Source organism: Phyllostomus discolor, chromosome 1 (assembly GCF_004126475.2).
Source record: "Phyllostomus discolor isolate MPI-MPIP mPhyDis1 chromosome 1, mPhyDis1.pri.v3, whole genome shotgun sequence".
NCBI lineage: Eukaryota > Metazoa > Chordata > Mammalia > Chiroptera > Phyllostomidae > Phyllostomus > Phyllostomus discolor.
Genome location: NC_040903.2, coordinates 23,068,482 through 23,088,983, shown reverse-complemented (window position 1 = coordinate 23,088,983; position 20,502 = coordinate 23,068,482). Strand labels below are relative to the sequence as shown.

The window sequence follows — 20,502 nt, the reverse complement described above, 5'->3', positions numbered from 1 at the left end:
AACAATTGTGGGACATTTGCACAATGGAATACTACTTGGCTGTAAAAAGAAGAAAATTTGACCATTTGCAACAGCATGGATGGACCTGGAGAACATTATGCTGAGTGAAATAAGCCAGTCTGGGAAAGACAAATGTCATATGATTTCAGTCATATGTGGAATCTAATGAACAAACTGAATGAATAAGCAAAATAGAGACAGACTCATAGATGGAGTGCAGGTTGACAGCTCTTGGGGGGAGGGTAAGGAGTGGAGGGATCGAGGAAAAAGGACTCACAGGCATGGACAACAGTGTGGTGACTGTAAGGGGGATAAACAGTAATGGAAAAATATAATAAAATAATTTTAAAAGACTGCACAGGGCTCAATGAGATGTAATTTGTACCATCAGTTCCTTATTTAAAAAAAAAAGCAACTGGGAATTTTTGCTAGCTTTGTAATTCTTCAAAGATTTGTACATTCCCATTTCTAGTATCTCTTACAAAATTGTCAATTTATTGCAAAAGAGTATTAACAGCAATCGAGTTACTCTTTACTCAGATGTTCCCAGGACCCTGGAATGTATTTCGAGCAGTCAGGATTTACTTCTGGAGAATTTCCGTGAGTCTTTGACTCTCCTTCCCTTTTGAACTCTCACGCCCCTAACTTTAAGGAATGTCTTCCCAGCGCCTAGTCTCCCCTAATCACAGCTCGGCTGTGTCCACAGGCTGTCTGCAGGTGAGGCCAGCATAAGCCAAAACAACACTGTCAGGTGTCTGTCACAGTGCCCATGTCACCAACTCATTCCTCTTTGGAGCTGCATGCTAAGCTGAGGATAGTGTCACTTGAAACAACCAGTGGATGAGGCCCATAACTTCTCACTTGTATTTATGGGACTGTTACCGGACGGGGGCCTGGCCCTGCGCGGGTCTGCCTGGGGCCAGCTGTAGCATGTGGATTCTTGATTTCGTGTAGGAAAGATTTCACGACACGAGTCCGGGTGACCACGAGGATGCATTCATTAAAGCTGGGGGCAGGGAAACAAGAAGAAAGGGCTCAGCACAGAAGAAACAACATGAGAGCCTGGGCTGGGCTGCCTCAGCTCCCTGGGAAGCCAGAGAAAAGGGGGTTTTGGGGACAGGTTCGGGCGATCAGCCTGGGACAAGCCGCCAGCTGCCCACTGCCTTCGAGTTTAGGAGACACGTGCCCGCAGGGAAAGAAGTGGGGGACAAAGGGGAAGAAAGTGGCGCGGGCTGCTCCCCAGAGGAAGCGCACTCTGGGTCCTTGGACGTGAGGCTCTCTCTCTCTCTCACAGGAAGGAACCCTGAGGGACATCTCAGGGGAGGGTTTCAGTAGAGTGTCCATCAGTTCTCCAGGTGCGCCCTTTCAGGGTCGTGGTCCCCCTGGTCAGTGACAGGGCAGGGGGTCATCAGTCATTACAGCTGCTTCTGGCCTTGCCCCTTGGTTTTGCTGCTTTTCTGGGCCCGGAGCTGGAACACAACTGAGGCCTAGAGGCTGTCTTCAGAGAGAAAAGGCCAGCGGGGGAGGTTGACCCCGGGGTGAGGTCCTGTGTTCCCAGTTTTGCCCCCAGGAGGCCCTCGGGTCTTGCGCTGTGCAGACCACCTGCACCTGGCTGTGATCGCCCAGCCACTGTGCTCAGCTCTGTCTCAGTTTCCCTCCCCCGAGTGCCAAGGAGTTTTCCTAGCTTCTCACTATCCTGTCTCAGGACTATGCAGAAATAGGAGTTTTATCTGGAAATATGTTAGTATTTTCTTACCATCTGAAAAAGACATGATGTTACGTGGGTTGAGGTTTTTGAAAAACATTATCTCTAGGCCAAAATTGAAGGTTAGGATAGAATTATGCATCATCTGGAAAGTGCGCTCCCATCGTCTGACTCTGAGCTGCCCAGGCCACTCTCACCCGTCTCCCCCTGGGCGGGTTCCGTTTCCTCTGTTTGGGATCTCATCTGGAGTACCAGCTCCTCCACGAGCCTCCTCTGACTACTCTGCGCCAGCGGCCCCCACCCAGGACCTTGTGCACTTACTTCAGTTGTCTCCCCTGCTACATAAAAGCTGGAGGACGGCAGGTGCCTGTCCTATAGTCCCAAGACCTGCTTTGTAGCTGGACGCACCATAACCATTTGCGGAAAGGAGTGAAAACGGTCTGGCAGGGTGGACACAAGGTGGACATAAGGTGGACAGCGGGGTATAGCGATATTAGGTGTGATCACAGAAGCACATGGGGGAAGAGAGAGGAATCCTGTGGTGAGCATTTGTTTGAGATTTACGCTGTCCTGTGAGCTAGCCTTCAGTCCCGCTTGGGTCGTCTGATCTGGGCCTTAAGAACCAAGAGCATGGAGCTGGTTGTACAACCACCAGTCCTACAGGTGCCGCTGGCAGAGATATAGCAGGGAGTCCACACAGGTGACTGTGTTATCACAAGCCATTTAGGTGATCTGAGCTCACGGGATTTAGAAGTTGGTTGTCGTGCACCTCAAAGGGAGGAAAATGGATCGTGCCATCCTTGGTAGAGAGCACAGGAAGCATGGAGATGGGTGGGACTTCAGTATCACCCTATAGCCCTCCAAGCGAACCTGCCTCCGTTTCCCTGGTGGGCTTCCTTGGTCAGATTCGGGGTGTCACCCTGCAGGGTGCTGAGAAGCAAAGCCAGAGTTTAACAGTAATCAAGGGGTCAGCTTTTCCTATGGCCGGACGAAATGAGAAACATGGAGATTTAGAAAGAAGCGTCTAGAAGAACAGGAAGGAGACACCCAGAATTGGTCAACACAGACCCAAATATGGGATAAAACAAAAACAAGGGCAGGAAGATGGAGCCAGAGAGTGAGGAAAAGCAGATGAATCCGGAAGAAAGGAGGTGATAAAGCGACTCCCCCGGCCCTGTCCGAGTCCAGGCTATCTCCAGCGGTTCTGAGCCAAGGGCACCGCAGCAATAAAGTACAGTGAGTCACAGCTGCTATTTTTAACTCTCTCTCCCTCCCTCCCTCCTTCCCTCCCTCTCTCTGTCATTCAGCTCCTCTCTGCTCGGCTCCACTCGGCCCAGCACTCTGCCCAGCCCAGGACCTCCAGGTTTAGGGGCTGTGGGAAGGGGCTGGTGGCAAGGACATGCCCACAGCAGCCACACAGAAAAGTGAGCTGGCAGCCACATGGCCCAAGAGGACCTGAGGGCCGGAACCTCCCACGCCACTCCTGCCCTGGCCGCTGAGAGCAGAGGGCTCCAGATGAGGGGCCGAGAGACAGGGCTGCTGAGAAAGTGCTAAGTACAGGGCTTTTCAGAAGAGGATGTTTGGAACTGTTTCCATCGTTTAGGTCAACTTTTGGCCAAAAAATCATGTGAGAGTGTTACTCACTCTTGGAAATGCTTTTATAACTTGTTCAGAACTTTCCAAATGAAGAGGTTGAGGGCTTTCAAGTCCTTGGCTTCAAAATCTAAAAAACTCTAACACTTTGATTAGTTTACAGCAATAAATTATCAGCCATCAGGGACGATGGAAACTTTCTCACCAGATTTCAACAAAAACCTTTGCGTAACTGGTGAATCAAGGGGAATGAACGAGCTTCGTGACTCAACATGACCAGCAGGGCCCATCCTCCACTCAGAGCCACTGGGGTTGGGGAGTCGCCTCCTCCCAGCCTGAGTGCATCAGAACCCACTGCCCACCTAGGCTGAACTTGGACGTGAATTACCATATCGTAAACCAGTGTTTGCAATGAAATGTTCATTGTTCTTAAAAACATAGGATTACCAACTTTGTCATTAATATCTTTCAACTATTTTACCTCATGTTAGAACTTCTACTTTCTAATACATTGTAGCCATGTAGAATTTTAAAATATTAAAAATTTAAAACATTAGAACTAGTGTTTAAAATTATTAATATAATTTAAAATTTAAAATATTTAACATTTAAAACACTCACATAGTGGTACATTCAGACACTTTGCTTGTAAGGGTTTACACTCCGAGTGGTTGATCATTCAGTTTAGCGATATAAAGGCAAATATCTATGAAGCCTAAAAGAGTCTTTTTACTTTTTGTTATCAATTTCAATTGGTCCCAATAACGGCTGTTTGTGGCTGCTCGATATTGTAACTCTTACATTTCCCTAATCATTCAGATCATTTTTCTTCTTTACATTTTATTTTAATTGTTCAAGCACAGTTTTCTGTCATTCCCATCATTTCTAAAGACAGCAAAAGCAAAACAAAACAAACAAAATACAAACCTTACATAATGGAAGCTTTCCCTTTAATAAAACCAAAGACAATTCTGGGTTGACCTCTTTTTCTCCCTAAAAACATTACAGTTCCAGGGTTTCCAAAGTCCACAGGTAAGGACAACAACGGCTCTCTGGAGCCGCGCCCGGGCCTGCCCTTGAGTCCTCACGTGGGGTGGGCCGGGACCCCCTGGCTTCACTGACGATAAACTGAACCTGGTTTCGGGGCCTTCCTATACAGGCCACCCTTGTGAAAATGACACAGACCATTCATTGCTTTCATCTTTTTTAAAAAATATATTTTATTTATTTTTAGAGAGAGGGGAAGGGAGGGGAAAAAGAGAAGGGGAGAAACGTCAATGTGTGGTTGTCTCTCACGTGGCCCCCACTGGGGACCTGGCCCACAACCCAGGCATGTGCCCTGACTGGGAATCAAACTGGTGACCCTTTGATTCACAGCCCAAGCTCCATCCACTGAGCTACACCAGCCAGGGCTCATTGCTTTCATCTTTAAAAAAATATTTTATTTATTTTTAGAGAGAGGGGAGAGGAGGAAGAGAGGGAAACAATGATGGGCGAGAGAGACATCACTGGTTGCCTCTCACACAACCCGGTCAGGGACCTGGTCACAACCCAGGCATGTGTCCTGACCTGGAATCAAAGTGGCGACCTTTTGGTTTGGGGGACAATGCCCAGCCCACAGAACCACACCAGTCAGGGCCTTGCTTTGAATCTTGATGTCATCAGAAATAATTCTTAGAACTCACGGCAATTAAAGCTGGGTGGTTTGACTAAACAGCCAAGAGACTGGGAATCTACTCTGATCCTGCAGCCAGCCATTAGGGGATTCTGAACCTCTTTTCACCTCACTTAGCTTTTTCCTCTATAAAACGAGGTGGGATGTGGATTTCTACTATGAAGTAGAAGGTTCCTTGCAGCTTTCGCAGCCCAAGGTTATTCTTAGCCATTCCAAACCCTTACAGCACGGTTTCAATTTAAGACGGTGTGGCCTGTAAATTATTCTACCACACAGAAAGAATCTGGAGTTCACTTTGCAGGACACCTGACAGAGGGGAGCAGGTGAGGCGTGGGGGAAGCCCTGGTGCCAGCAATGGCCCCTCAGAGTTTTCAGTCTCTAATGTTGCATCATCAGTGACTCTCAAAGTCAATCTGTGACTCTGAACTCCATGGATCACTAACCACATGGAGCATCACTAACCGCATCACTAACCAGATGGAGCGCCTCCATAAACTGACTCACGCACACGTGCTATCATTCAAATCAGGCAGGTTTCAAAATCAACTGTTGTGGTTTGTATAGTCATCTAAGACAGAACTACCTTTCCCAGAGTCCTTTCCTGGGTGGTTATAGGTTGGAATTGGCTCAAAGATGTGTTTGTGTGAGATCCGGAAGGCAAAAGCGAAGCAAAGGCCATTTTTCTCTGAAGGTCATCACAGTCAAATATGGCGGTGAACAGTCCCCAAGGTACCTGTCCTGATTCTCTTCCGGTCCACCTCCATCTCTTCTTCTCGAGTACTGCCCTTGAGTGTTGGCCAAGGGTGGCCCCAGGCTCCCCAGTAGGTGTCTCTGGCTGTAACATAGTGACCACTGCACAGCGGTGGTCACTATGTGGCAGCAAGAGCTTCCCCAATGCCACCCTGCCCAGGCCCACTTCGGCACGGAGTGTGGGCTTCGCCCCTCAGAGGACGAGCTGGTTTCCACACCTCATAGCACACACCTCCTCCTCCTCCTGCAGATTCACTCCTCACTTCCTCATGCGGTTCCACTGGGTGTCAGTCCCGTGACAAGCCCTGACTCCCACGGCGCTCCCAGCAGCCCTGCTCCCTGATCCACCAACCAAACCGAATGTACGAGTCCCCAAGGGGACATGGAGTGTCCCACATACAATAGATTTTTGTAAGTGTGTTCTAATAAGGAGCTTCCTGAGGGCTCATAATGTCCTGAGTCTAAGAGGGCACAAGTGGTATCAAAAGAAAGACAACTTTGAAGAGCACATGTGAGTGTGTTTGGTTTCAAAATTTGCCTTTGCGCTCCTCACACAGTGATGGGAGGCGGCTCCACGTACAATACTTGCTTTCTGTGGCCAAGTCACAGGCGAGCCTCCGTCCAACCTGTTTGCACAGGCCCGTGTCAACAGCCCTCTCTGCCCAGCGCCAGCTCACGGCTGCACCGGCTGACCAGCTGGTGCACACCACTGGCGGATGGGGCTGGTCGCATCACACCCTGTGTCGGGGTGTTAGAACCCGACAAGCTCTTTGCTAGCAATGCTGAAAACATAAGACACCAATCAATCCTTCAGGGGATTTCTCTGATGGTTAGATCATCTTCACACTGCGACCCACGGGTTTCGTGAGGCATCCCTTCACTCCTGGGCTGAAAGCAAAAATCCGGTTAAAAAAATAAAAAAAAACAAACACCATAAAGTGTGCACATAAACTGTTTTATTGCTTTCTTTGTTATTTAATGTAGAGTCAATGTTTTTGAGTAATGGTCAGATGTCCAGATTTCAACATTATCGAACATTCGAATAGTAAAATACGCAGAAAAAAGCCCTCAACTGTTCACTCTTCTAAGTTATACCTGATGGAACAACTTGGGACAAAGGCGACTGGGTCTGTCACCTTCGTTTATGAAGAGAGCTGCTGTCCTCTGACACGGGACACGGGGAGGAGTCCCAGACTTCAACCAGGTGACCAGGGCCTGGGGCAGCGTGCCTGTCTTCCTTTGAAATGTCTGGGGGATTCATAATGACTCTGGATACAAGAGTCCTCCCTTTCACCTCAGGCTTAATCAAAAGAGTCAAAAGGAGCCCCTGTGGAATAGAAGAACTGGTCGGAACAGCGATTTTCAACCGGCGTGCCGCAAGGATTCTTAAAACACGCAGCACCTGACCATTTACTCAGGGGCACTGACTTCTCTTCCCTTTGACTGTCAGATGAACAAATGACAACAGCCAACACAACAATAACCATCTGGTGTGAATGAATCCAAACTATACCTATTTTTTTTTGGTCAGGTCAGGAAAAAAAAATGTATACATTTTTGGGGTGCCACAGAATTTTATAATTGGTTTATGTGTGCCATGAGATGAAAACGGCTGAAAATCTCTGGGTTAGGATGACAAAAACCAGAAAAGATCCTCCTGTCAAGGACGTGGCATGTGCCCACGGAGGTCCTGACCCACCCCTCGTAGGAACGCCACTGAGTCTGAGAGCACGCGGAGGGGTTGCTCGCGGTGACCAGGTGGCACCGCGGGCGCGTGCTGCCTGATGAAGGCACAAGGTCCCCATCATCCCGGGGAGGAGGAGGGCCGCTGTATTGGGAGTTCCGTTCAAAACACACAACCCTGCCTTCGAAAAACTGCTCTCGGCTGCCATGAATTTGGTTGCAACCTTAGGCTGATCTCTTTTTGACAGTCCCTAAATCTCTGGCATCCCTAAAAAACTCCTGAAGTGGCCTGTTACCTCTGCAAGGAATCAGATTCCCGAGGGTAGGGAGGCTCACAGGGACACACAGCTGCATTATGTCATACAGCAGGCAAAAATAAATACACAACTATAACGTGAGTATGAAACACCACAAAGAAATAAATATCTCAGACTCCACAACTGTGGGTTGCATGCTAGCAACACCTCAGGGAGTCTTAAACACGGTGATTTTCCCATCAAACTATCCATAATGACTTTGATTAATACTTAAGGTCTAAGCAAAATAATGTATGAAAATACTATTTTAAAAAAAAAAAACTTCATTAAATACCAAGAAGAGTGATCAAATTCAAGATGTTAAATTTAAATAAATCACTTGTGATCTTCCCTAAGGTCATCTGTGCCTTCCGTAACAAAAGTCGACGAAGGCCAGCGGCTCGGCCCACCGGGGACACCGAAGGCGGGGGGAGGCACGCCAACCCTCCTCGGAAGAGCCACGGGCCCACGTCTTTGCCAGGGAGTCACCCGAGCCCTTCCGGCTTTACAGATGCTCTTCACAAACACAGTGATACTAAAAAAGGAAACATAAAGGTGCATTTATTCACGTCCATGCCATCTAAACCTACTGATTACAGTAATCAGGACCAACCGGAACCTAAACAACAACAGAAACACGGGGACCTAGTCGCCCCCCTGAATCGCGAGTTTTAGTTCAGGAGACTGCGTGCTGGCAAGCCAGTGTCCTCCCTGAGAAGCAGCTTCACGCTTCGTTCTCTCCCTCCAGCGTCCTCTGTCTCCCCCAATTAAGGCCTGGACAGTGTCAGGATGGAGCCGTGCCCTGCGAGGTGCTGTCAGTCGCCCACAGGCTCGGGCTGTGTGAGGTCGGGCTGTGGCCCGCTCTGCTCTGCCGCCTGCCTCTGCAGCTCCTCCACCGTCTGCAGCAGGGCTGACCTCTCCAGCTCCAAGGCAAGGGCAGCCTGTTTCAGCTTGCTCTCATTGGTCAGAAGCTTCTCAACTGTGGCTTCAAGGCTTTGAATCCTACCATTTGCCACCTGGAGAAGAAAAGAAAATAGGACAATGTAAGTGCCCAGTGATAACACAAGGGGATCCGCAGTACATCCCCCTGCCCAGCCTTTGGGGAACTGTGGAGCCATACTTAGGCAGAGAGGAGTCTACCATTTACTGTTTCTCTGGCCACAAAGGAAGACTACATTTCCCAGGTTCCCTTGCTGGTAGCCGGGGCCATCGGAGATCCTCCCCTGCTGTGGATAGTTTGGAAGCTGCAGGCTGAGAGGGTGGCTTCTCAGTGCGGAGGGAGCCCAATCTCTGAGTCACCCACTCCAGGGAGGACAGCTCTGATCCGGCCAAAGGACGCTTCACGGGGAAGAGGTGGAGCTTCGGGGACAAAAAGACTTACTTCTGTGCAAAGCCACTGAGACCCGGAGCTTTATTATTACTGCAGCGCAGCCTGGCCTACTTTGATGACTACATATATTTACAAGTGCAAATTGATTTCAAACTCACAGTCAAAAGGGATTCCATGTAAAGGCCCAAGCAGGAATCGCTCTCTAATCTGAGATTCTTTTTATTTTTCTTCTAGTAACAAGACATCACTATGTCCAGGAGCCTGGCACTGCACCTGGACCACACGTGGAGTGCCCAGAACAGCCGAGTGCTCCGCTCAGAGCCTCACGTGCACAGTTGCTCAGACTGGCCACCCCTGCCAGGGAGCCCAGCAGTGCCCTCCTGTCCACCTGGCCCAGGTCCTCAGTAGCTAGCACAAAATTAATGTCAGGTAGGGAGAACTTCCAGGTGCTTCTCTCTCCGGTGCACTTGGGCAGACTTCCCAGGTAACAAGTGAGTCGGCTCCACTGAAGCTGAGCGCTTTCCTGGGAAAAGCGCAGAAGCCCTGAGGTCTCGAGGCCTCCCTGGCCTGGGCCTCGGCTCACAGGCGCATTCCGCCGTGCCTGGGTCACGGGGTCACCAAGGCTCTGCTCTGTCTGGGCAATCCAGCTCAGCCCTCAACGCACCCCCATTTATTTCACGTGGGAAACATGGCACATTTCCCCCCTCATTTTCAAAACAGGAGAAACAGTTTTTTGAACAAGATAACACTTGCGCCAGACAGACAACGCATGACTCAAAGTCTAGCTCTGGCTGTGCCCCTGCCACACTCTAAATAGAAGGGCAAAGGGCTGACATCCTAAGTTTGTCAGCCTAGCAGGCAGCGGGTGGTCATTGTGCTTGTGTGAATCTCCACGCAGGACTCTCTGATCCTCACAGTCCCATCCACGGTCAAGGCCTGGGCCAGGGCCCGCCACATCCCAGGAAGGACCGCTCATTCTGAAGGCCACCACAGAGCTTAGCAGTGAGCTTTCTGCGTGCTCACTTACTGCTCTGCACGAAGGCCAGGCCCCCTCCCTGGGGCTGGAGCTCCTGCATGGAGGAAAGCACGTCTCCTCCTGCGTGTGGGTCTGGCCCCCACGGCACCACGCCACGGGTGCTCAGTGAGGTGTGGCTGATGGTTACGGGAACCGTATATCCGTTATTATTCGGCATCGCCTGGCATGTCTATGCAATGGTCTTATGTATGCTAACGGACAATACAGTTAACAGTTTGCTCTCCGGCAGCTAGACAACATTTTCAAGTGTTTACCAAATAAATAAGTGAGACTTTGGGGGAATAAATGGCCAGAACAAAGCTAGACACCAAATCAATTTTGATACTTGGGCAAAACATAAAAAAGGATTTACACTGGGAAATTAAGCGCGGTGTTGAACACCTACGCTTGGACTCCGAAAACTGCGAGAAACACCCTGAGCAGGCGAGAGTCTCCCGGAGCCCAGAGCCTGGCTGGAAGACAGTGACCCCTGTGGCTCACAGAGGGTACCGGGAGGACTGTGCACACACACCCGCGATTCTCGCAGACAATCCGCACCCCAACTCTCTGAGAGCAGCAGTGTCTTATGGATCTCAGTGGCCCTCACAGCCAGCCTGGCAAGGACTCAGTAAATCCTGGTGGGTGGGCATAAGCTGCAGTCTGGCACGGCACCTCTAGAAATACGGAGCCACGTGGTCGAGAGAGAGAACACTCCGAGGAGAACACCTATTACTATCACCGCCCGATGCCTTCCTTGAAGAATACAGACTCCAGAGCAGCTTTTCACACCTCCCTCCCTTCACAAAAAGGGACAGTGTCACCGAAGCAACATGAAATTACTCTCCACCCGTCGGCGCGCACACACACGCACACCCGGACATTCACCAGCCCAGCAAGGTGAGCCTTCTGTCTGAGCACTGCCCGTCTTACCAAGCTGAGTGCTTCCAGTGCAAGTCTCGGCTTCTTGGATTTGCCTCCATCCTGTGATACAGGGTCTGGCACAAATAACACCCCCCTGTTTTTTTTTTTTTATTGCGAAATCTCTTATTGTAAAATCATAAGCGTGTAATTCCATAACATAACAATATCACACTCAAGCACACTGTATGGCATTCTAGGTGAAATGTTCAAATTGCTGTCCATCTCGGGCAAGACATCCCCGTACCTCACCGACCACACTCCAGCAGGCCTGGCTCCTGCCGGACCCTGGGTATCAGGGACCCACTGTGTGTTTGGGAGGCATCCAAAACACCTGCCCTGCGGACCCCTGGAGGCTGGGTCAGGCTCCTTCTCCCCTGGAGCCCTCCCCACACGCGGCGGCTCCAGAGTCCTGCAGAGGCTGCACCCGGACACACTTTCAGGGAGGACATCTCAATCTTGGGAGAGAAAAAGCAGCTAAATTTCTGAATGTGACAGGTAGTTAGGACTGGCTGGGGAGAGCATTTTTCTTTGTTCCCCTACAGTAAATATCTACTCAGTCTGTGGGGACAAATCCCTGCTGAGAGAAAGGCATTTCAGACAAGGCTGATTTATTAGGCTCTCAAATGCTGGCCTTTCTCCTATCACCACCAAGCTCCTGTCTGCAAAGCGGCAGCTTCCTACGGAGAAAAATAAGAGTCTCAGATCAGGATGGAAAGCTTATTCTAAGGTCAGCCCAAGAACACCATAAAATACATACTTGTGGGGGAGGAATATGTGTTTTTCTCTGTAGAAACTCAAAAAAAAATTTTTCTAAACACACCACAATTCTGACAGCATCACCATCCATTTACAATGTTAGAAAAGCAGACTGCACGGTTCCTTTATTCCGTCTGGCTGGTAAAGGGGCCGTGTGCTGAGCAGTTAGGAATACCCTTGTGCTCGTCACACCCGTGAGGGGATCAGACAGAGCAGGTCAGCGGTCTGCCCGGGGTGGAGGCGTGGGTGGGAGACTGGGAAGGGCGGGTCTCTGGGCCGCTCCACATCACCCCTCTGCGTGCACGACCTGCGCCTGCCTTTCTGCAGCGGGTTCACCCACACGCATCCATGTGAAGACGGAAGCTTCCGGAGTGGAGAACTGGGTCCTTCATGCATCACACCTTGGCAGACGCACCAAGGACTCTGGTCTCATTCGTGGTCACTTGCTGTGGTTTCTCTCTTGAGGGACATTTCGGGGTCGCTCTCCTCCCCCTGCCTCCCTCAGTGGACCGAGCTGGTTTGGCTCACGGAACCGCAAGCCTCTGATGCTCTCGTCATTACTCACAGCACAAGAGCTGGCGTTCAGCCGCGAGCACCGTGTTGCCCTGAACCCCAGTTCATCTCTGGGCCTGTCTCCTGCTAACTGCAGAAACAGCCCCTCAGCGAGCTCTAGGGCTGTCTGACCTCAGCAAAGGGCGAGCTGTCTGCTGCCAAAAAGAGGCCCCCTCCTCCTGGGATAGCTTTGATCCCAACTACAGGCAGACCCAGGACGGAAAGGGCCTGCGGGCGTGGGAAAGCCCTGCCTGCAGGGGCCTTGGGCGAGTTAATGAACCGCCCACAGACACTCGGGTTCGGGACGCTGCCTCAGGAACACGCGCTACCTGCAGCTGTTCAAGGAGGTCAAAGTTCTGTTTGCGCAAGCTGCTGTTGGCTTTCTCCAGTTTGTCCATTCTTTGGTTGTCACTGAGAGGAGAGGAGTCGATAAGTTCTTCTTGAAGCACGTGGTATTCAACCTCATACGCTTGTAACTGCTTAGAAATGTCCATCTCGAACACCTGTGAAACGCAGAGACGTCATGAGGCACTGAAAGTGAGAAAAACCTCTCTCTCACACACATACACACATGTACACGCCTGACCATGCCAACGGGCATCCACTGACCGCCTGCCCTATGCCTGGTGCACTGGTGATACTTAAGGAAAACTCTGCACTGAGAAAACAATAATTTGACTTGGGAAGAAAAGATAAGCAGCATTGAAAAATAACCCTAAGATAACGGTAAGTGTGGGTCTCTGATACTCATTTTCCAAAAGCCAGAACTGTATTTTCAAAAAGCCTCACAATAATTTATTCTGAGCTCTTATTCCAGTACGCATTTCCTTCTTCTCCGAACACTGTGCTGGGTCAGACACATCCACTGTGGGGCAGGGGGAGGAGACAAAACAAAGGCTCGCGGCCCGCTTTGCCCAGTCACCGAGTCAAAGTTTAATTATAGTTCAGCTGGGTTTTCAGAGTTACAAGAAGAGCTAAGTAATGGAACTGTTTACTGAAAACCTTCTCTGTACACAGGACTTGCAGAAATGAGCCCAGACCCAAAAGTCACCCACACAGATGAGTGAATACGAAACAATGCCTGAGCGGCCTTCCTTCCCATAATAGTAACAGTGATGAAAAAACCACCCGTGTGAAAAACAACTCCCAGTGCACGAGTGAGTGAGCTGTTCGCGTCTGGGCTTTGTCTTGGGGAGCTGAGCTGACGGAGGCAGGGCTGGAGAGGGGTCAGAGGGCAGCAGCAGCTGCCCCAGGCGTCTCCGCTCCTTCCCCGTGCTGGTATGGGAGCGCCCCACGGGTGTGCCTCTCAGCACCCGCCATCGACCTGGGGCGACTCGGGAATTCAGTCACCACAGAAAAAAGCCAGCATGATCAGAATGAACATTTATTGAAATTAAATTAGGCTTTCCAAGAGCAGAAACCAACTCTTCACTGCACTCTTCCTTAAGAAAGAAAGACCAACAGAGTTGAAATCAATGAAAAACTCAGTGCCCCTGATGGCACTCATTAGCATGCAAACACCAGTGCGTCCTATCTTCCCTGAAATCAATGTTCAAAAACCATGTTTACTTTCTCACCATTCATAACCATCTTAGTTTGCCTTCCCTGAGGTTAATTTCTCAGCTTCCTGGTTTTCAACTTAATTCAATGGCTAACGCTAATTAGGCACAGAAGTTGTCCTGTGCGGAAGAACTAATGCACATTGTATTCGGGGCATGTGTGTGAGCAGTTTACCGTAAGGACCCGATGCTCTGCTGTCCCGCAGAGTGACCGGGAGGTCAGCAGAGATTAGCATCTCTATTTTCAGTCACGGAAACTGACTCTGAGGCTTTGACTTAGTCTCAAATCGGGGCTCCACTGGCAACTCCCTGAATGACCTTGAGCAAGGCACTTGACCTCTCCCAGGATCAGCATGTGGCCTCCAGCAGGGGGGCACCTCCCCACACTGCTGTTGGAGTTACACGATACAACCTATGGAGGTCCGCAGCGCACGCCAGGCAAGTTGGAAAGGCAGGCGCTCTCTGAGCTCAGGGAGCCGCTTCCGCACACTGGCTGCAAAACCCTCACATTCAACCTCGTGCCTCGGCAAAGCATGAGGGACGCCATATCACGGAGCTTCTGAGCAGCTCAGAGAGAGTAAAATGCACCAACATTAAAACTGAGATCGCCGTGGCATTAGTGTGTGATTAGAAATATGGTGCAGAATAAATGTCCCACACATACTTTTTTTTCCCCCACCAAGATTTATTTTTAAAGGTGGTCCTAACCTGGAAAACTTGGGAATGAAACCTCTGGCCTTTTACAGATTGATGATCTGCTAAGGTTAATGGCTCTCAACTGTGCCCAAAGCTATAAACTCTTTGGGGGTGGAGGGACCCCATTAATACCTAGGAACCTTCTCCGGTCGTAATCATCTCTGCTTAATTGCACCATTATCTCCTGGCTGCCAGAACACTAGAGCCCTTGGATTTTGCAGCTAAGCCCCAGAATTAATCCCAAGCCACGGCGGCATGTGGTTGGTGGCACAAGGGGCCCCGGTCCTCAGACAACGCCTTTTTGAGTCGCTCCACATTCTTCACAATCGTAACTAGAAATGGCTTCACGCTCTTCTACCAACTCGACACATCACAGCCACACTAATCCACCCGCAAGTGTGGGCTCTTCCGTTACTTGCAAATTTTTGTTGTTATAAATGACAACTCTAAACATCCTTGTACATATGGCTTTCCCCATATTTTGGATTGTTTTCTAAGGATGAATTCCAAGAGATGGGATTACTAAGTCAAAGGGTATGAATATTTTACCGGTTTGTGAGACGTGCTGCCAAGCTGCTTCCCAAATGGGAACAATCAGGCACACAAAGCATTGGCAGCGTGCGTGTGTGCCAGACAGAGTATGCCCTCGGCACTGCGCGTTGGCATTAAAAATTCCATTTGGTTAATCTAGTCAGTAAAGCATTATATATTATTTACATTTAAGTTATGCACGAAGCTAAATATTTTCCCAGATATTGTTTACTAGCTGGATCTCCTCTTCAGGGAACGGCCTCGGCTCTTGGCTCACGCGCTACTGGAGACGGAGTTTCCCTTTGCAGGCCGTGGACACCCTGCGTAACGGAGCCGTGGACCCTGGCGTCTGCACAGCCAGCCACATCCCCTCCCTGCCCCCGCCCCAGACCCTGCCCCCATCTGCTGGTCGCAGTGGCACCCCAAAGGCCAGAGAGTGGAGCAGTCAGCCCAGGTACGGGGGTGAGGTGTCTGCACTGAATTTAAAAACAATAATAAACCCAACTAACAGCTGGTCTGCTTTTTATTACCACCACATGCGAGGGACCCTGAACAACGCCAGTGGTAAAACAAAGCATCCCTCCCACCCCACCACACCCTCTGGGTCTGGCGCTGCCGGGCCTTCTACAAAAGCACTCATTTTCAGCACTGCAGACTGCTCAAGCGGCAAGGGCTCCTCCCAAAGGCAGAAGGGGCAGCCTGGCCGCTGATTTTGAGGAGTACCTTCTGAACAAAGGGACCTTGTTAAGATTCTGGTTTCCACCCTACAAGCTCAACTTTGTCTAGTGTGTTTACACTGACGTTGCCCAGAGCAGAGCTTTTCAAATGGTCCCCAGTGTGTGAATCCCCGGGGGATCTTGTTAAAATGCAGATTTTGACTCAGCAGGTCTTAGGTGGGGCCCCAGATTCTGCATTTCTAACAAGTTCCTACATGATACACTGACAGGCTGGGGCCACACTTTGAATGGAGCCCGAAGGATGCTGAGAACAGGCCATCTGCCCTGCCTCCCAAAGCCCCCCTGCGACACCGTTCTCCTTCCTGACTCCGAACTCGGGCTGCGTAGGCAGACGACACTCACTATGACAAGAGTGCAAACCTGAGGTTCTCTTAGTTTGTTTGTTCCCAGGGCTTCCCCTCTTCTTGGGTCAGGGATTTTCATGGCTTATGTTCAACTGAGAAACTCCACAGAGCCTTCAGAGACCCCTGTCCCCCTGTCCTGGGCTCTCAGGTCTGGACCTGCCCCTCCATGGCTGCTGCGAGGCGCCTGTCCACACTGAGCCAGTGCTCCAGGGCCCAGTCCTTAGCTGCTTTCCCTCCCATCCCACATGCAGGCTGTCCCAGCTGCTCAAGCTGAGAGGGTCCACAGAGAGGACATTTAATGACATGGAGCCAAGGCCGTCACCCAGGACGCCCCGGACTCTGCCCATCCACGCAAAGGACAGTTGTTTGCAATGACTGTGTTGCTTCTATCGCATCTACCCTGTGGCCCTCCAAGATTCGAGCCTTGGGCTCTCTCAGGCTGCAGAGGAAGCGTGCTGGGCCTCGGGCCTCAAGCCTCAGCCTAAGACTTGAGATTAGAGCTCCCTCTGGAGGGCAGAGGGCAGTAAGCCTAGCAGAGATGGCAAGTTCCAGATGGAAAACATGGGAGAAAAGAGGAAAGGGCCACCTGACATTCTAAGAGTTTCCCATCAAGCCTTTTGGCAGAATAAAAACCTGGGCCCCAAAATGTAGACTTTTGTGTTCCCCACACAACTCCTGAGACCTCAACCACCACACACACACAAGCCAAACACGGCAGGCACCTGGAATTTCCCTCTGTTTCCTCACACCTGTGCCTTTGCATGTGCTGTCATCAGGGGTCAGCCACTACAGCCTATGGACCCAATCTGTCCCACTGCGGGTTTTCGTAAATAAAGTTTTATTGCAACACAGCCACTTCAAATCCTATACGGATTGTCTATGGCTGTTTCTGCACTGCACAGGCAGAGTGGAGAGGTTGCGCTGGGGACCTCGCTGCCCCAAAGCCTCTAGCCTTACTCTCTGGCCCTCTACAGAAAGCGTGTGCTGGCTCCTGCCTTGCCTCACTCGTTCAGCCCAGCTGACCCGCGCGCCTTCAGTTCCCAGCCATGAGCACTCGCTCGCCCCTCCAGACCGGCTCCCTGAGCCTCGCTCCAGAACCACCGCAGCTCTAACCACACTTGTGGTGACTGGACTGCATGCTTATTTTCTGCACAGGGTGGGCTCTGGTGTTGGACACGGTACATCCTTGGCTCTGCCACGTAACGCAGGGTGTGGGCATGTTACTCTCTCCACGCCCAGCGTTAAGTGGGGATTATAATATATGCTCCAGAGTCATCTAGGAGCCAGTGGTCTAACAGCTGCCAGAACAAATCAGGTGCACCCAGAGCTGCTCTCTCCCCATGTTGTATCCACGTCCGTTCTTCCAACATTTAAAGGGCACCCGATCACCTCCATAACTACCTTCGCAGGAAAGGGGAGGAAGCGTTTTTTTTTTCCCTAGAGCGCAGTATCCAGGAGGTAAACCGAATGCCGGCTGACGCTGCGTGCCCTGGAGTCGGGAGCAGCACCAAGGCGCCCACTGGACATGGTCTCTGGATTAGGCGACCGAGGCTCTGCATTTGCCTGGCAGCCATAACACAGTCCATGCAATGGAAGCTCCAAAAGGAATAAAAGCACATGAATGCCAGAAATTAAAGTGTCAAAAGGGTAGAGAATTTGGTATTAACATCCAGGTAAAAGAAAGAGAAATTCCATAACGAAACGACACCCAGAGTGCTGAGTGTGCGTGCTGAGTAGCTGCCAGAGCACTCTAAGGCCAGGGCACCCAAGTTTGAGGCCTCTCTCCATTCTGCAGCAGGGCGACCGTGGGCCAGTTCACTGTCCACTGGGCCCGAGGCTCCTCGTGGGTTAAAACCGCCTCGCCTCTCAGGAGTGCAGTCGTGATCAGATGAGATCATGTGTATTTATAGATTCACACAGAACCTGGCAAAAGTGGGGCCTCAGCAAGCCAGAGATATTCACATACAAAGAGACGTGCCAGGGACATAAAACACAGAGTGAGGCAGAGCCTATCAATGAACCGAAGACGATGGTGCAGAGGGGAGAGCCGCTCTCTCGGAGAGGCGCAGGGAAACGTGCGAGAGCCACAGCGGGACTGGGCGGGACACCGCCCCTCCCGCTCCTCCTCTGGGCTCAGCACCTAAGGCCGGGTGGCACAGGAAATGACAGACTCTGCACCAGCGTGCGCAGCCTCCAGAACCACTGGACTGACTCCTCTTGGACTCTCAGAAATCCTCAGAATAAAGGTGGTTTTTTTTTTAAGCTTTATCTTGCTATTTGTTTTTGCCGAATTGCTGTATGTGTTCATCCTATTTGCAGCAGGTGAGGTAAGTTCTAGGCTCTGAGCGGCCTGGCTGCTGACTCTGCAGTGCCCCGAAGCCACCCAGCGTCTGGGTGCCTCCAGGGTGACCTCGCCCTCTGCCACGCAGCTCAGGCCTTCGTAGTTGGCAATCATTATTAGAAGATTCTTCCTTAAACAAAGTCCAGATCTCCTCCCATCCTGAATCTAGACCATTCCACAACTGGTCTAGTCGCAAATCCTGGCTCAAGTCACTCCTCGCCCCGAGCACTTCAGAGAGTGATGGTTCTGCTGCACCCAGAAACCAGAGGTGCTGTCATCACAGAGGTGGGAGGGACTTCTAATAAGACGCACACACCATGGAATAAACTGACATAAAATATATACACTCTATTATAACTTTGCTATGAAAGAGTCATTTTTAGAAAATAATATTTTCAGCAGAAAAATAAAAAAAAGTATTCTACAAAAGCCAACATTAAATAAATGTATATATTTTAGAAGAAAAAAATGACTAGGGGTGAAACCTCTTAATTGTAAGAGATTACTGATCATCTGTGCTGGTTATCACACCTAAACACTGCTGTGGTGTTTCCGTGACACACTTATACTCACAAACACACATGCACACTCACACGTGCACTTAACCACTAACATGTATTTCCGATATGACTCCTACATGCCAGGCATCATGCAAGATGCTACCCGGAACACAAAATGGTAGGAAATAGGTCCTGCTCAAAATAATAATGATGATGATAATAATAATAATGTTTCTACATACCCAAGACTGTGGAAGCCCTTTGAAAGGTTAGGACTGAATCGTACCTGACTGATGGTCTTTTCCATCTGCACCAAGCCCAGGTTGGGCAGCGTGTTCTTGATAAAGTCAACTATGGTCTCTAGGTTTTCGTGCTGCAGAATCAAGGGCTTATGGCTTCCCAACAGACTTAAAGCCACTTTAAATATGACCTCCGTCCCCTGAAGAAAGATCATATCTGGGAAAACACAGAAATGCAGACAGTTAAGCCAGACCCGTCTGTGATGAGAGCCCACTCGTTTCCCTCCCCCCAGCTCTGAGGGCCGGGCTGAGGGGCACGCGGTCCCAGCCTGCCAGCTCCACTTCCCTTGCAGGAGCCGAGTGTTCCAGATGGGGCTGTCAACACAATGTTGCAATTAATAAAAGAAGTATAGGCAAATACACTGCTACGATTTTGTCACAGGTTTGGATAATTTTTTTTATTTGCTCCAAAAATATATTAAATTCAAACATGTTTCAAAAGTTAAATTGAGAAAAAAACCTTTTATCATTCTATTTTTGTAGGATGCTCTAGATTTCAAGGGAGTTACTAAAACATATGTTTTTATGAGTAAAACACAGGTTTTTAGATATACAGCATCAGACATATAGCATTTAGATACAAACATTTAAATATACAGCATGAGATAAAGTAAAAAAAAAAAAGCCTGCTTTCTCTATTTTGAAATAAGAGGTTGAATTAAAAGATCTCTAAAGGCTGTAAAATGTCTGTTGAGCTCCAAAAGTACATTGTTAAATACAAGCATACTGAATGTCGGCTGAATAATGGAGTAAAAATCATCTTCCTCGGAGGACGTCCAAGAACACTGCCAGAGTCATTTTCTAGCTCTTGCCCTATTTTCCCCTGTGTTAGCAAGCCCCACACTGACTGTACACAGTGAGAGGGAGGGCACGTGGCCGAGGCAATGGGGTGACAGCCAGCCCAGCTCTGGCTCCTGTTCTTCAACAGAGTTGACGCCAGTGGCGAAGGAGAGTCCAAGTGTCCTGGGGCTAAAGCAGAGCTGTAGTAACTAACAGTTGGGTGACTAGATTCAGGCAGGTTACCTAAGAACTGGAATAATACATATGCATGTATATATGTATGTATGTGCACATATGTGTGTGTATGTGTGTGTGTATATATGGAAAGATAAAATTTTAAAGATGAGAACATCAATCTAATTAGAGGCAACTGTCAATATTTTTCTCCCTTTTGGCTGCAGGATAATGAAGAGACAGAGAAGGTATGCACTTCATCAAG

At 49.8% G+C, this 20,502-nt stretch overlaps 1 protein-coding gene across 8 annotated transcripts in view; it reads right to left on the bottom strand.

The window, feature by feature from the left end:
- Positions 1–8,242: 8,242 nt before the first annotated feature.
- The window catches only part of TBC1D1 (TBC1 domain family member 1), a 207,303-nt gene continuing 195,043 nt past the window's right edge, over positions 8,243–20,502 (bottom strand). For 5 of the 8 annotated variants that reach the window (XM_036019718.1, XM_036019712.1, XM_036019727.1 and 2 more), the window contains 3 exons: positions 19,271–19,440; positions 12,606–12,779; positions 8,243–8,718 (listed from right to left, as the gene is read on the bottom strand). In XM_036019718.1, the coding sequence (XP_035875611.1) occupies positions 8,518–8,718; positions 12,606–12,779; positions 19,271–19,440 (545 nt within the window). In that variant the 3' untranslated portion in view covers positions 8,243–8,517. The remainder of the gene's footprint in view (positions 8,719–12,605; positions 12,780–19,270; positions 19,441–20,502) is intronic. The other 3 variants (XM_036019704.1, XM_036019731.1, XM_036019724.1) reach the window with 2 other exon arrangements.